General features: G+C 40.1%; 1 protein-coding gene across 1 annotated transcript in view; it reads right to left on the bottom strand.

The window, feature by feature from the left end:
• ALCAM (activated leukocyte cell adhesion molecule) overlaps positions 1 to 15,198 on the bottom strand; it is a 117,531-nt gene that overhangs the window by 27,291 nt on the left and 75,042 nt on the right. The window contains exons 2-6 of the mRNA XM_017808001.1: positions 8,586 to 8,686; positions 5,604 to 5,823; positions 1,559 to 1,623; positions 1,066 to 1,153; positions 25 to 207 (exon numbers count right to left, since the gene is read on the bottom strand). Coding sequence (XP_017663490.1) covers positions 25 to 207; positions 1,066 to 1,153; positions 1,559 to 1,623; positions 5,604 to 5,823; positions 8,586 to 8,639 — 610 coding nt within the window. The 5' untranslated portion in view covers positions 8,640 to 8,686. The remainder of the gene's footprint in view (positions 1 to 24; positions 208 to 1,065; positions 1,154 to 1,558; positions 1,624 to 5,603; positions 5,824 to 8,585; positions 8,687 to 15,198) is intronic.

The following is a 15,198-nucleotide window of genomic DNA, read 5'->3' as shown; positions in this document are numbered from 1 at the left end:
AGTAGATGCTTTTTAGTAACTTACAGTGAACATCAAAGACAATTGGTTCAGACTGTATGGTTTTCTGGCCAGATGGTCCATAATAAGTCACAATGCAAGAAAACTTGGCATCTGCATCTTCCTTTGTTGGCATGTACTGAAGAGATGATGTCATGGTGAAGAGTCCAGTTGATTTGTCCACAATCTTCTGCAAATTTATAACCACAACTGAAAAGGAAATAATGTTTCGGTGTCACACAGACAGAATTTGTAACCTTTTTCCTGTATTTTGTTTCCTGCTCTGTATTTGTGATCAGGCTAAAAACATGCAAGCAACATGGCACATTACCCAAGAGACTGTACAGTGTTTTCCTCTAGTACTGCTAATTGTACCAGTTACACCAGGAATGTTTTATCAACAACATACTCGTAACATGCTGAACATTTTAAATCACATCCAAACAAAAAAATAATTGCCAACTGTTTTTTCTTTTTAAATACAAATCTCAGCTTAATTTGTAAGACTGAAAGAAGGCGTCAAAAATTATGTCAAAAATGTAGGATCATATTTATATCTTAACCTTTTAAGCACTCTCTAGTTTATGGAAGATAAAATATTGTGGTCTGATCAGTCTGTCAAATTCAAAGTTGGAAAAAAGAAAAGAAAAAAGTTGTTCTTAAATATCCTGGAAAATAAATACCTGTACAAGATGGTGATCTACATGGTCCAAAACAGAGTATTGGATAGGTTTGAAACTGAGACAGTTAATATCTTATAGGAAGTTGGAAATTAGATACAGGTTTCTACCAGTTACATAGGCTCAAGAATAGCTTTGCAATAGCATTAACAAAGATAACCCTCCTCTCCATGATGTGGTTTTAAAACTGGAACTGAAAGAGATTATATGACGTAGCTTGAGTACTCAGAAAAGCCTAAATTTTCCTTCCAGCTACATCTTTCCATACGAGCAGTTTTTCTCAAAGGAAGAATACATTACAATAAAGCAAAGCAACTCTTATAAACACAGTTCTTCACGCATACACCTGTCTGTGGATTCAGGGACACCGGCTGTTACCGAAACGTACCATCTTCCACAGGCTGCAAAATTCTCCCATTTTTGTACCACGTAACATTGCCTTCAGGATAACTATCTCTTGCAACGCACTCCCCAAGCTGCAAAACAGACAGGAATTAGTCACTGTTTTTCTCCACTAGGTTTTAACATTTTTACTTATGCTGCTTTGGGTAAAAATTTCTAGAAAGTTGAAATGCTCAAACCACTTTTCTTAAATAGGACAAATCGAATCAGTGAGGCTGAGGTACAGTTTGGAAGAAGGTGGTGGCTCTAAGATCAGGATGGCCCGTTCACAGAATCAGGCAGGGATAAATACTACTGATAAATAATACTGTGGCGAGGGAACTGCTCTGTGCTCAACCTGGCTATAGACTATGATCTTTCACAGGCAAGTGCGTGTGCATGCACACACACCCTCTCTGAGCCATCACCTCTCTCTGGACTGTAAAGAGACTTCAGGCAGCCATCAGGAACATAACTTTGAGGGAGAATGCTGCTCTTACCATTTGTAGCTTCTCTGTTTCTAAGAGGTCTGCTTGATGTAAGATTTCTGGTTGAGAGGGTTGTTCTAAAACATAAATAGGATAAAAGTACTGGTGAAGGGAGAACAAACAGCTGTTTGAAAAACGCAAAATTACTAAAAGATATGTGGACTTTGTGACTAAAGAATAATCTGGCCTGATACAGTCTTAGCTACGTTTTCCCATTAAAAGAAGAAAAAGTGACGTACTTCTATCTCAATATTAGCAAATGGATTGAAAAGTATAAACTATCACCTTAAAATGTTTCATACCTCCCATAATGAATTCCATGTATTTTGATGATACATATTTTAGCCAGACAGACTAGTTCAGCACCGAGGAGGAGAGAACCTGATCCTATCTATAAATTTACATGATACACATGCTGGAGAAGAAGCCAGTGGTACAGAAACTATAGCAACAAAAAAGCGGCTTTTCTGCAGATACTAGTGTAGCTGAGCTGTCACATTATAAAGGAACAAATTCAACCTAATCCTTCTTCTAATGCTTATTTTTCCTAACTGGGATTATTACATTTAAGAAATTCAGATGATAGAGAGAAGTGTAATTATTTTAACTGTTTCTGAGTTAGTTATGACTCTCTTAAAAAAAAAAAACAACTTTTTCTTCAGCGCCAGTATATATTCTTATTTACTTTTATTATGGTAGATGGACCTCTTAGCTTGCCAAAGTGGAGGATCTATCAGTGTTTCCATCACAAAAGACTACTTTCTAGAGACTATATAACTTGTCCGTTACAATAGTTTGGCCTGAAGCCTGGAATGCAAATTTTTATCTCCAAAAGAGGCAGTTTTACCCACAGTTTTAAAAGAAGAAGGGAAGAGTGGAGGGGAAAAAAATAAATCAATGTTTTTATAGTTGAGGAAAGCCTCTACACTCCAGCTATACTGCTTAAATAAGCATACTTTTACAGACTGAAACATTCTTAATGATGTCAGCTTACAGAACCCTTTTCCCAAATCAAGCTCTGTATGAAATGCCGTATGTGTTAGTAATCCCAGAGCAAAGGGAACTTCACCACTATCTTGCCAAAATCTCTACACACACTGATGAAGCTACTAACGTGCAGGCATACTGCTCCTGCTGGCACAGAGATAGCAAATCTGTATGTTTTCACAATAATCCATTTTCTTTTTGTGCATCTGCGATTTGTGTGCACACAAGTGCACAGATATTCTTCACTTGGATGACTACACCAGGACAAAACAAAAACAGCTCAAAAGGAAAATGAAAGGTAATAAAAGCTATTCATCTGACATTTTCAAACAACTTTGCTTGTGGCATAAAACCCCCTAAAACCAAACAAAAGAAACAGTCAAAGCTATACACTAAACCCATCATATTTTTTTTCAGAGGGCTAATAGATTTTTTTAAGAGATATATGTATGTTTATTTCTCTTTTCTGTAAGAACCTGTCAAGAACAAAACATTTTCATGCCAATTCAAGCAAATATGGTTTTACGAGACCATTAACAGGCCTTCTGGTTCAGATTTTCAGATCCCATAAACAGCCTTGCAAGTTGGCTGCCTGTCACAGTCACCAGATGATCAAGCCATACACCTTCCCCCACCTGAGCCTTTCTTCCTTTCATCTCTTATCTCCCCCAGCACTTGTTTGAGAAGACCCTCTTTTTGGTGCTTCAGATGCTCCTGTCCCGCATGATCCTACCGAGGGAAAGGGAGGACCCCATGCTCCATGGCCACTATGTGGAGCTCTCCCTGTTTTGAGTGCTCTGGTAACCGAGCAGATGCTCCAGCAGAGAGGCCACTACCAGCTCTCTGAGAGCAGCCTCCAAGAGGAAACGCCTGCTGCCAGATCCCCACAGCCGCTGCACAAGCACCAAGGTAATTCACTATAAAAGACTTACTTGGCATTTACCAGCTCAGCGTCTGAAGCAGGGGAAAAATTTAAACTTGGCAGCAGCAGAGCCCACTTTAGTGGGTTTGCAACTTCAGCACACTGCTTATCTCTAGGCTTAAGAGCTTGCCAGAGTACTTAGCAACTCTATATAGGCCTTACAATAGAGGGAAAAAGAGTTCATCTCCTGCAAAAGCCAAGCATCAGTGCAGCGGGACAGCAGCTCATGTCCTCTGGGCTGCTCTGCTTTGGAAACTGGCCATTTAATTCCAGAAAAAAGATGCTGACAGGATCCATCTGGAGAGCTGGTAGCGCTTGTTTGAGTAGTCCAGTGAGCGAGACTAGCAGGTGGTACCTGCACAATGAGCCATTTCAGCTCGTTAGTTCTGAGTTAATCAGGTAGCACAGCTGAGGACATAACAAGCTCCAGCAAAACCCAGCATCAGTCATGACTTCTGGGTTGCAGCTGAGTTTCAGGTGCACAAGATTTTGGTTTATGAGGGTCACACTGCTGCAGGCTAGCTTTGTACCTGTGGTTCAATGAGTTAGAAGCTCCACTGGTTAAATAAACGAAGCTTGCCAGCTACTCTTTTGCAATTAAAGCAAGCAACCAAGCAACACAAAATGAAAACTTAAAAAAACAGACTCAAGGAAATTAAATGCAAAGAAAAGTTAAGAGAACCACAAATAAAGCTGTGAACTCAAAATGAAAAACTGCAAAGGTAATTTTTCTTGCAGCACTAAGTTGGCCATATTACACATGTGGCATCCTCACTTCTTATCTAACTTAGTAAGTAGAAGCTCTCTCTATTAGTATTAATGCATACAATAAACCAGACAAGCTGGGCTCCATGGCTGAGCTAGCACTGTGTTAATACTTAGTACAGTACACAGTAATTCAAGCAGTTAGCACTTCATTTCACCATATACTACTACCTCATCTACATATTTACTACTGTGCAATAAGTAAACATGACAATTCTTTATGATTTCCTTTGGAGCACTGTGCTTACTACGCGTGCTCTGAGCACACACCTCCCAGTTGTCATTAATTCAATTGTTCTTGCAGTCAAATTGAAAGTGAAACGAGGGAACAGAATTACTATTGGCTCCTAAGCTTGCTTCAAACTCATTTATGCCACTGACAGACTTCTGCCTAGACACCATTGACGACTCCCTGACAGAAGCATAAGTCTGCCTTTCCAAAGCATGTATCTTTTTTTCAGAGTGTGATTTCTTTGAAACTGCCCATCCCTGCAGTCAGCCTGTTCTCACGACAGATACCTACTTTGATTGCGTAAATCTGCACCTCAAGAGCAACAAAGGCCAAAAAAAAGCCGTATAAAAACATGAGGCTAAGGAAGATAAGACACTGCAGTCACAGACCTGTGTCCCTAAAAAGCCATAATGGACACCTCCACAGGCTGAGTCAGGGTTTGGCAGATTAAGTTGCTGCTCTGAATCAGCCCCAGGAAGAGGCCAGGCTTGTTCATGCTCCTGTGAGCTCCAAGCAGGGCTGTGCCTCAGAACGCTGGGGTTCGCCCTGCACACCAGCCTGGCAGTGGGGCTGTGGTGATACCAAACCCTAATAAACCCTGCCATGCTCTAAGAGAGAACAGCAGACTTGTATTCCTCCTGGTAGTTCAGCAGGCGACAAAGTAAGCATTTGGGGCTAGTGGCTCATTTTCCAGTCTCTTGCTCTCTCCCTCACGGTCCATACTGTTGCACACTAACTGCTCAGAGCCGCTTTAAACCTCTCCCCTGAACTAATCCCACAGACCGCACACAGTTAATGTTTCCCTCCTGCAGAAAAATTTGCTCGGAGAACAAATGGAAAATAATCAATGCTAATTTTACATTTTTCATTTCCAAGGCCAAATGACATCACATAAATGAGTCATTATCAAAGCCTAAAATTCTCTTTGAGCCAGCACTTATCATGAATAAACTGCAAGTGCAGGCAGTCCTGTTACATAAATGCCACCAGTAGATTATATTTTTGAAAGCTGTAGAAATTTGCTAGTCTTAGTAATTTACTCAGCCAAACTTACTTTCTTGGTTTTAATCTTTGCCTTAAACAAAAGTTTCTGTAATTTATGATTCAGATGCTGATGAATGTTAATGGCAGTAACAACTAGATTTACTTACTGAAAACTTTGACTATCGTCGGCTCTTCGGAAACATCATCTTCTGTAACTAGCATACATACAAATCTCTTTTCATCACTGATTCTTGCATTCTTGATGGATAATGTATAGTTTTCTGAGAGACTCAACCTGTCTTTGTAGTCTGGTACATCATCATACTGTACACTTTTTTTTGTTGATGATCTGAAGGCAATAAATACTGGAGATCCATTTGGCATTTCCTATAATAAAAGGATAAACACCTCTATTTTGCATAAACACTCATTTAGAAGTTCCTGAAGATTTGCAATTGGTACAAACCTGTAATGTTAAAAAAAAATCTGAAAACTGTATCAGATGGCTTCTTTCCTGATTAATTTCTGCTGTACATAGAAGAAATTCAGTGTAGTCTGAGAGATACTTTAAGACTGCCACGGTAAACATTGAGAAAATCGTTAGTAAAAATAATTTCAATCCTTTGGCTCAATCTCAGCATAGCAAAGGGCTTTCTCTGATAAAGGCTGGTGTTTTTGGCACCACTTGCCTCTGCCTGTATGAAAAAGTATTTGAAATAGAAGCATGTGTGAGCTAGGCTCAAAAGCTTCAGTTGCCTTTTTTTTCATTATTGTTTTACATATTCATATTGTTTGTCTGAGATATTCAGACTTCATTCCAAATGCAGGATTTTAATCAGGCATAACTGCCTATTTTATTCTAAATTAGTTTTTAGCTTTTTTTCCCCTTTGTTTTTAAAGGACCCGAGAGCTTGTAGCATGGGACTATACATGCAATCAAATATTGTTATTTTGCATGTCAGTATAATCTGCAAAGTATCATTTTCTAGACATCCTCCTTATATTAATCAGTATGCAGTTGCCATCCTAAGAAGGAATACAAAGTTGACAGCCTTGTACAAACCTCCCATATAAATATTTATTTTATGAGGGACAAAGTTATAGGGGCAGATCTAGGGGATTTGATTCCCCCCTCCTTACACAAACACAGGCACAGAACAGGGAGGGACATTGTCTGTTTTTATTTAAAGTGAGGTGAAACATTGACTCTACCTTTACATTCAAGTATTGCGCTGAGGGCTGGAAAAGGTTTTCATTCCCTTTTATCCCTTATACCTTGCAGCACTGATGTTAGTAGTGTTCCCAGCACAATACCTCAGTTTGAGTGCAGAGCCCACAAAAGCATGACGATGCTGTGACAAGAGATGAACGATGCCAGAGCAGGGCAGAGAGCAGGAGGCATCACCTAGTTGAGAAGTTTAAATTCCCTTACAGTCTTTCTCCCTCTCCTGCTTTTAACTCTTGGATTTGTCTAGATGTCTGTCACACAGGAAAGAAAACATTGCATTGACTCAATACACAAGAAGTTGGCTGTCAAGTGCGAGTGAACTCTTAACTCCAGATGCGCACCCAGCGCAAGCACACCCAGGTAGACACTGAAGCGACACAACGCCTGCTCCTGCCAGGGTGCAAGTCTCCCAGGGGCTCCCACCAGGAACTCAAATTGCTCCTCCCAAGACAGAAGAGCAGAAAACAGAGTTCCTCCTTTTTCCAATGAAATAATCACCTGACCAAAAAATCCTAATCCAGGACAAGCGTTGCCAGGCTGTGAGCTGCCCTGGGAGAATGGGTATCACTTTCTCTTGGTTGTATGGGCTGTGTCAACAATTCCATACAACAGCAACTTAGGCTTTTTTGTATGTTAGGTTTTGTGTCCCTTTGCATTTAGAAGAAGCTGTAACATCTCTATTTGCTGCTTGGTACTTGTCCAACATAGGCAATCCAAATGCAATGGAAAGAGATAATGCATTTCTTTTTCTCAGAATATCCTTGCATCTTCATAGAGATGGACTTGTGTCTTCCCCAAAAAAGTCAGCAGACTAAAAAATACATTGCAAAATGTAGGCACTCCACCTTCTAAATGCTCATATGAAACAGTTTTAGTGCCCCTTTTTGGGGAAACATTCTCCACAGTCTTCTGACTTCATTTCCCAAACGTGCTTGCAGGAAAAGAACTATTGAGTGGATGGGGGCTGCAAAAGCTGCAAACCTGAAGGTATAAAGGAAGTAGCCAAGGGGGAATAGGACACAGCCCCCAGCGGCAGATATTCTGCTGTAAAATAGGCTGGTGGATGCCATTTGCAAAGAGAGAGAAAGAACTACATAATATTTAAATCCACTGTCAAACTAGAAATCATCTATTACTGCAGGTAACATTTTTTTGAGCACAAGAGGAGATTTAGGTGAACTTCACAGAAGCAGGAAAACCTGTTGTCTCGATGTCAGTCTGAGAAACAAAAGGGTTTTGGTATCCCAGGGTTTTTTTATCCACGTATGCTTCCAGGCTTCATTTGACTTTGATATGCTGATTCTCCTTTTGACCTGGGATACTGATCACATACAGGAGAAGCTCATCCTGCAATGCTCCTACTGCAGGCTGACCAACACACCAAGAGAGCACCCACGTTTTTGCCTCTGTTCTCTGCCAGAAACAGCAGAGTGAAACCACCAGCAGTTCTACTGAGGTCAGCTCTGCTCTCTTCTTCGCTGTGCATGAGACACAATGAAGCATGAAACAGTTCCGAGTGACTGTCAGATCAACCAAATGTGGGGACAGTGCTTTCCCAGGGACAAAACAGGCTCTGCTTCAGGCAGCCTACTTCAAAAGTATTTAAATGTACACCCATGGCTCTGTCAAGCAAGCGAGACACCAACTGGGTAACATGCCAGAGCTCTAATACAGGTTGGCAGAGAACTCTTGAATAATTATTTCTCTTGAACAATGGGATTAATTCCTCAATCCTCTAATCTGTGCTTGGCAGAAATTATACAGTTTGGAATCTTGAAGTCTTACAAACACAGGAATAAATGCCTTCGTATCTCAGACAGAAATCCTATCGTTTGGATTCTTGTAAACTCACACACAGACAAAAAAAAATACACATCATCTTATAACAGCTCTAATAAATATAAAGGTAAGCTATACTTACATATTTCCATTTTCCAAACATAAGACCTTCTGGTACTTCTAGAGGACAAGGCATAATTATAGTATCTCCATATATTGCATTTACTGTGTACAATCCCAGAGCTAGAGGAGAAACAGAAAGAGAAGAAACAATTTTAAGTGTCTTCCTGAATTCCCATATGCTTGCTAATGTTTGGTTCACACAAATTACACAAAGCAGTACCACCTTCTTTGCAAATGTTTTTTTTTCCAGCATGTAGGATTTATCCTCAAACCTCTAACAAAACAGGATTCCTGTCACTAAATTTGTTAAGTAAACATTACAACCTTTCCAGACCCATGTTTCCTGCTGTAGTCAATGGAAACCAAGTGGATTTCCAAACAGGATTGCACCCACTCAACTAGATGAATAGATTCACTACAGTCACTATCCACAGCTACTTTCTCAAACTTAAAAACTTGAAAAGAGAAGTCCCTAAACCTTTATTTTACTTCATCTGAAACACCAGACACATCTGCCTGGAAAAGTTACATTGCAATGCAATATTTTGAGGAGGCCAGCAGAGAAGTGATAATTCGACTGCTGCACTACATTAAAAACTTAGAATAAGGAAGAAAGAAAGGAGAACGATGATATTAAAATGTTGTGTTCCCTGAAACCTGGGAAAAAAGACCTCTAGTCTGCACATTTAGATTTTGGAAAAATGAAGTGAAATGCTACCATGAATTATTTAAGAACAGCTTTTTTAGAAACCTCAGCACAATGTTATTGCTCTAATGCATATAAATTTACAGAATAAAACCAACCCACTTATTTTCATTGTCCAAAACATGTGGATTGAACAAAAACAACAGACCCTAAAGTGATGAAATGTTAAAAAGCAAGGAAGTTTAAAGGGGTAGATGTTACAACTTGGTGCATTTGCTACAACGCAACTTTGCTTTGCTCCTGTTTTCCGTATTTGCCTCTTGCTCTCTGCTCCTCATACTGGAGAGAAGTTTTGCCTCTAGTGCTTGCCCAGTATCACTGAGAGAGTGTGGTGGCTGCCTGCTCTCACCCATACATCTGCAACTTGTCAGGGTTTTCTGCCCAGTGACTTGGGATTTCTCCCTTTTCTCTCCCTTCATTTGCAACTGTAGATTTGAAATCAAGGCCTTGCTGCCAAAGAAACCTTGTTTACAAAAAAGTAGTAGGATGCTGGTGATGTAGCCAGGTGTGCCTGAGGTGAAACAACCAGTCCTTCCAGAAAGATTAATTTTTCTGGCGATTAAGGGCTTCTTTCTACAGCCTTGTGCCCCCAAAGACCTGAGCCACAGACCCCTTTGCTTTCCCAAGTCCTGAGGCAGCTGCTGGGAAGACCCAACAATTCTATCAAGTGCATTACAGACACTCTATTGGGAAGTTTTCCAAAGAATTGTTTTTTGTTTTAAACAAACCCATGTCTTTTCAAGGAGCCAAACACTGAGTTCCTTGCCTGCAATTTAAACTAGAGAGACTCCGGAGTATTTTTCTCAGGTGAGGACTTCAGAGCTTACTGTTAGCATCACCTTGTATCTATCATTTGTATCACAGTGATGAATGAGGCTGTGGCTTGTGCTGTGTTGTACTGCACAAAGAAACAGTATTCAAAAATCCTTCCTTAGAGATGCTACAACCTGGATGGCATCACATGGTTAAGGCAGAAAAAAGCAGACAAGCAGGCTGGAGCTCAATGAACTAAAGGAATATAGGATATAACAGGCACCACTACCTGCATTTATCTTAAAATTTCTTTCCTTCCCACTGCTCCTTTTCAACAAAAGAACTGTTAATCTTCTGATGCTGTTATATAACTAGTCACAAAAATGCTTTAGGTGCATTATTCACATTATAAGGACTGGATGCTCTAATTTGCTATATGGTTCACAGAGACCACCTCTTTTCTAAATGACAATAACAGTCAGTCCACTAGATGGTGCTGAGTAAGAGCAGTCTGTAAAAATGAAACAAAAATTTTTAAAGAAATCACATAACTTCAATTTCATGGAAATAGGACCAATGTTTTACAAAAATCGAACTATAAATGGACTTCAAAGCTGAAACAAAATTTTCCCTTGGCCCTTCCTTGCAATCATCCTCATTCTGATCACCAGGAGGGGAGCAACACAACTTCGGCTTTGCAAGTTGAATCCTCATTTTCACTTCAAGCTAGAGCTAGAAAAAACTGTCCTTTTTTGGCTCCTCTCTCCCATGAGTGAAAAAGTACAACAGACTTGCAAATATATATTCAGTTAGTAAGTTGGTTATACCTGTTCAAATTCCAGTTGTGTCATTTGGTAATTTGAAATTCTGTAATGGTATTTTGCATCACATGGAAAACCAAAAACTGCTTCTTTTGCTGTGAGATACTCCCTGTCTGGGGAAATACTCCCTGTCATTAGGGGAAAACAAAATAGTCCTTCACGATCTGTAAAACTTTTCTCTCCTAGACACCCATTTAGTCCTGGCAAAATTGCTTAGGTAGCAAGTATACACTACCAAAGACTCAAGAAACAGCCTCTCTACGGTGAATGAAACTGTTTCTGGAAAGGATTTACATTTATAGCATTCAGAGCAGGTAACTGATGAACAGCCTGATAGAGGGAAAGACCGGCCTTTGATTTCAGAAGACCTCTTTCAACTGAAAGGCATTTCTTAAGATGACCAAACCACCACAAAATCATGACTTGCCATAAATTCTGCCTATACTAAAATCATACAGGTTTCTAAGAATTTGCTAACACAGTACCAGAAAGACACAGGTTTTACTTTAAATACAGAGAAACAATCCTTACAAGAACATAGGAGGTCCTGCTGCAAAATTTTCTCATCCCACTTTTGTGGCAACAAATCTAGGACATTCAAGGACTGCAAACTAATTGAATAACTGCAAACTTTCCCTGCAGGAACTGCAGTAATTGCCACAAAACAACCCTACTAACCTATATATTTAAGAAACGAAAAAAAAAAAGCACCTCAACAGAACTGGGAATTCTTCTCTCTGTTGCTATTGGACATATTCGAAAAAAGGTGGGATAAAAAGAGAAGAAAATTATTGTTTATTGATATGACAGTGCTTACCATCGACCATCATATTCTGAGAGCTCTTAACATAATTTCCAGCTGTTTCTAAGAAAAAGAAAATAAAAGCAGGATCTACAAATACATAACAAATTGCTCTGTGCCCTAACACGACACAGGGTCAATGTCAGGGCCGTCTTTTCTCATAAACTGCAGGAGGGCACAAAGGCAACTGTAGGGAATAACACTAGGAGATGTCACTGAACATCAGGCCCTGCCTTGCTCTATTTCTGATGTACCTTTCTCTAGCTAATAAGAGCTCAGCCAGCTTCCTTACACAATTTTCAGATGTTGCCATATAAAACTGAGTCAGTGATGTTAATAATACCAGTAATTCAGAGGCAGGATCTTGTCCCACGTACAACAAGAGAAGCTGTACTTGCTAGGTCTAAATTACACCTATATATAAGGTTTATCCAACTCACTTTCCTTCCATTTCTTTACATACAGGTTTGAGCAGGCTGAGGTTTACCTCATTCCCCTCTCTTTGATCTAGTGCTAAAGAAACTCTGAGCCAGATTAAACCCTTCCACACAGGTTCAAACATGGGAAGAAAGCACCAGCATGAGGTATGACAGCTCAGAGAAAGATCCCAGCAGGACACTGCTAAATTGAGATGACATTAGCTATTGATGCTCTTAATGAGAGTGCTTTCCATGTCCCCATGGCAGGGCTAACTGGCATCCTTCTTCATCCCCCTCTCTGCCTGTGTTTCACAAGGGAAGAACCAAACAGTACCCACACATCTGAGTGACAGAACAAAAAATCTTCAACAGAAGCTTAAAGGCAGAGGACGTGCTGTTGTTAGTTTAGATCCTTACCAAGAGTAGATGAGGCAGGTCATACTTCAGACTAATTATTATTTTTAAATCAGCAGGATCATATATGAAGAATGGATAGAAGGTGAGTATCTAAAAATCAGGAAGCTGATATTTCTCCAAGGAAATAACAAAAGCTGTAGGAAGTGTGAGGAAAGCAGCCATATTTTCCACCTCTATCTTCCTTTTGCAATACTGAAACTTCTTGCCACAAACACATCTTTTAAGTGCTTAGGAGTCATATTTTTCTGACAAATGTAAAACAGAACAAGGGCTGTTCGAACACCCTTAAGATGCAAGAGACTATGAACCTGTATCTGAAAACTGTGACTAGCAGAGGTACTGCTCGAGACTGATCTTCACTGGCCTGCTCAGCTGCCACACAGCACAGCTTAATTCCAGTTACTAAAGCACGGGAAATCTGGGGAGCTGAACCTCCCTCAGTATCTTGGAGTCCACTGATTTAAATGATATTTTATATCTACAAAGATGTCCGGTACTTTCCTTTTGCACTGAATTTTTTACTGCTGATGCTTCTGCCCTGGCTGGTTCAGCAATGATGCTTTTTATTACACTTTCTGGACCCAAGGAGCAAGGTCTCATTACTAGAGAACAGCAGGATATATTTGCTGCTATGGTTCTTCGCAGCAATCAGCAGCATCGAGCAGGAGAGGTCAATTAGCAGCTTCTGGAATGGAAGTGTCCAAACTCAAGAGCTATTATGTCTATTTAGCACCTACTTCAGAAGCTGTAGTTAACTACTTCAGAAACTCTAAATTAGAACTAGCACTCCAAATCTTTACTTGAGGCATTAGCCCTCCCTTTTTCTCCAAGTAGCCCAGACTAGCCTGTACTAAATATAATCTGGGAGGTTAAAAAGCTCTGCCTCATGAAATAAATATTTTATTAAGTTGCTTGCTATCATCTCTGAAGTAGAAACAGGTGGATTTTTCTTTCTGACGTCCACTTCCTAGAGGCATTTCAACTATGTAGGCATACACGTAGGTCCTATTGACACCCACTTAGGTACATCACTGGCTATTTTCAACTCAGTGTCTACCAACTCCCCGTGCCAAGGATCTTCTCCTCCAGAGCTTCCTTCCATGCTCCATGGAAGCCGGACTCCTCAGGTAGGACTCAGCATTAACTACTCTGTCTCCCTCCCTTTTCCTTGCCTGGCAAAAAGTTACTTTTTTCAATAAGCCCTTTAGTAGGCCTTCAAGACTTTCACAATAGGGGTAAAGAGAAGAACATACACAGCAAACGTGCCATGGACCTCGTACTTCCCCACCTGGGCCTGACAAAGTCAGCTGAAAAACAAGGCAAAACCTGTATGAATATAATGGGTCTTTAATAATCCTTTTTGCTGAGCCACAACAGTCAGGGAGCCAGACATTGCCCAGTCTTGAGTCTGTACATCTCGGCAACAGAAGCCCACCTGCATTTTCTCAGCAAGCTCATCCTTGTGATCCAGCTTGCTCTACTGAAAACAAGCCTCTTTCACATGAGCTACAACAGGCAGTCTAATGCACAGCTCACAGTGGTCATTAATCTTCTGACATAGCCAGAAAACACAAGATACACCTCAGGATGTCAAAGGACTGGACTGGTTAAAGCAAGTGAAAAAAAGGCTTGTGTTATCAAAACTCATGCATATGGCAACGCCTATTTCAGCTGGGTGGCTATGATCATTCCTTGTTTCATATGCTGGGCATCAAAAAAGGGAAGCAGGGCAAACACTTCCAAGAAAATTCAAACACTGATTATCTTCACCATACAAATATGATTAAAAAACAAAGCGGTCTGTGTTTGTTGATATGTTATCTGATATGGGTTATATAAGCAGTATATTGTTTCTTATCTCTACCTGTTTAAATAGTGAAACAAATCCACACAGTGGGTGACTATGACATCAAAAGGACTATTAGTTACAAGAGAATCATCGATACTATCCAAGAGGGAAACTAATTGCAGATAAACATATCCACCAGTATTTAATGCACCAAACACTTTTAAAGCAACGTAACAGAACTTGCTGAAGGGTTTCTTATACTTTATCACAGTATTAGTTTCTTCAATTAGTTTTAACCCTGAATAATATTAGAGCCCAGGCAATTTTAACACCAAAGGAAAAAAGTCCTTTATCATCTTATAAGCACTGATGAAATGGACAGCAATTACCCTTTGGAATCATCACTGCTCACTTGAGCTCTTTGAAGATGTGAAGTAACTTGCACATTTGTGACTGTTCATGGTTTGTTTGGGAGTTTTTTGTTTTTTTTTTTTTTTTTTGAGGGGGGATGGGGAGGGAAGGGAGGAAAGGGAGAAGATCCAACTCAAAAAATGGTTGTGGCTCTGGAAGATGTTGAGTTCCTTTTGACGTGCTTGTCAGATAAACACCTACTTAACTTCAAAGACACAAGTAGCCAAAACCACATAAACAGGAGCACACACTTATGTGCTTAATGCTGATTTTGGAAAGTACTCAGGCAGAGAAAGGAGACCTGGCTTTGCATCCAGCAACATCAAGGCATCAGGCAGTACACATCAGGAAACAGGCAGTGTATTTAAAGCTAAAGAGATACTGAAAATGCCAGAGAGTAGGCATTAAGTGCCAGCAGAATTCAGCTATCATCACCGTACACGAAGCATTAAGTGTGTTTAAAACACACAGAGTTTTTCTTTATGAATGAGGAAAAAATCCTGAAGGAAACATG

Source organism: Lepidothrix coronata, unplaced genomic scaffold (genome assembly GCF_001604755.1).
Source record: "Lepidothrix coronata isolate B3197 unplaced genomic scaffold, Lepidothrix_coronata-1.0 Scaffold21, whole genome shotgun sequence".
NCBI classification, from domain to species: Eukaryota; Metazoa; Chordata; class Aves; order Passeriformes; family Pipridae; genus Lepidothrix; species Lepidothrix coronata.
The sequence above is the reverse complement of the archived record's forward strand: the minus strand, read 5'-3'. Positions and strand labels throughout refer to the sequence as shown.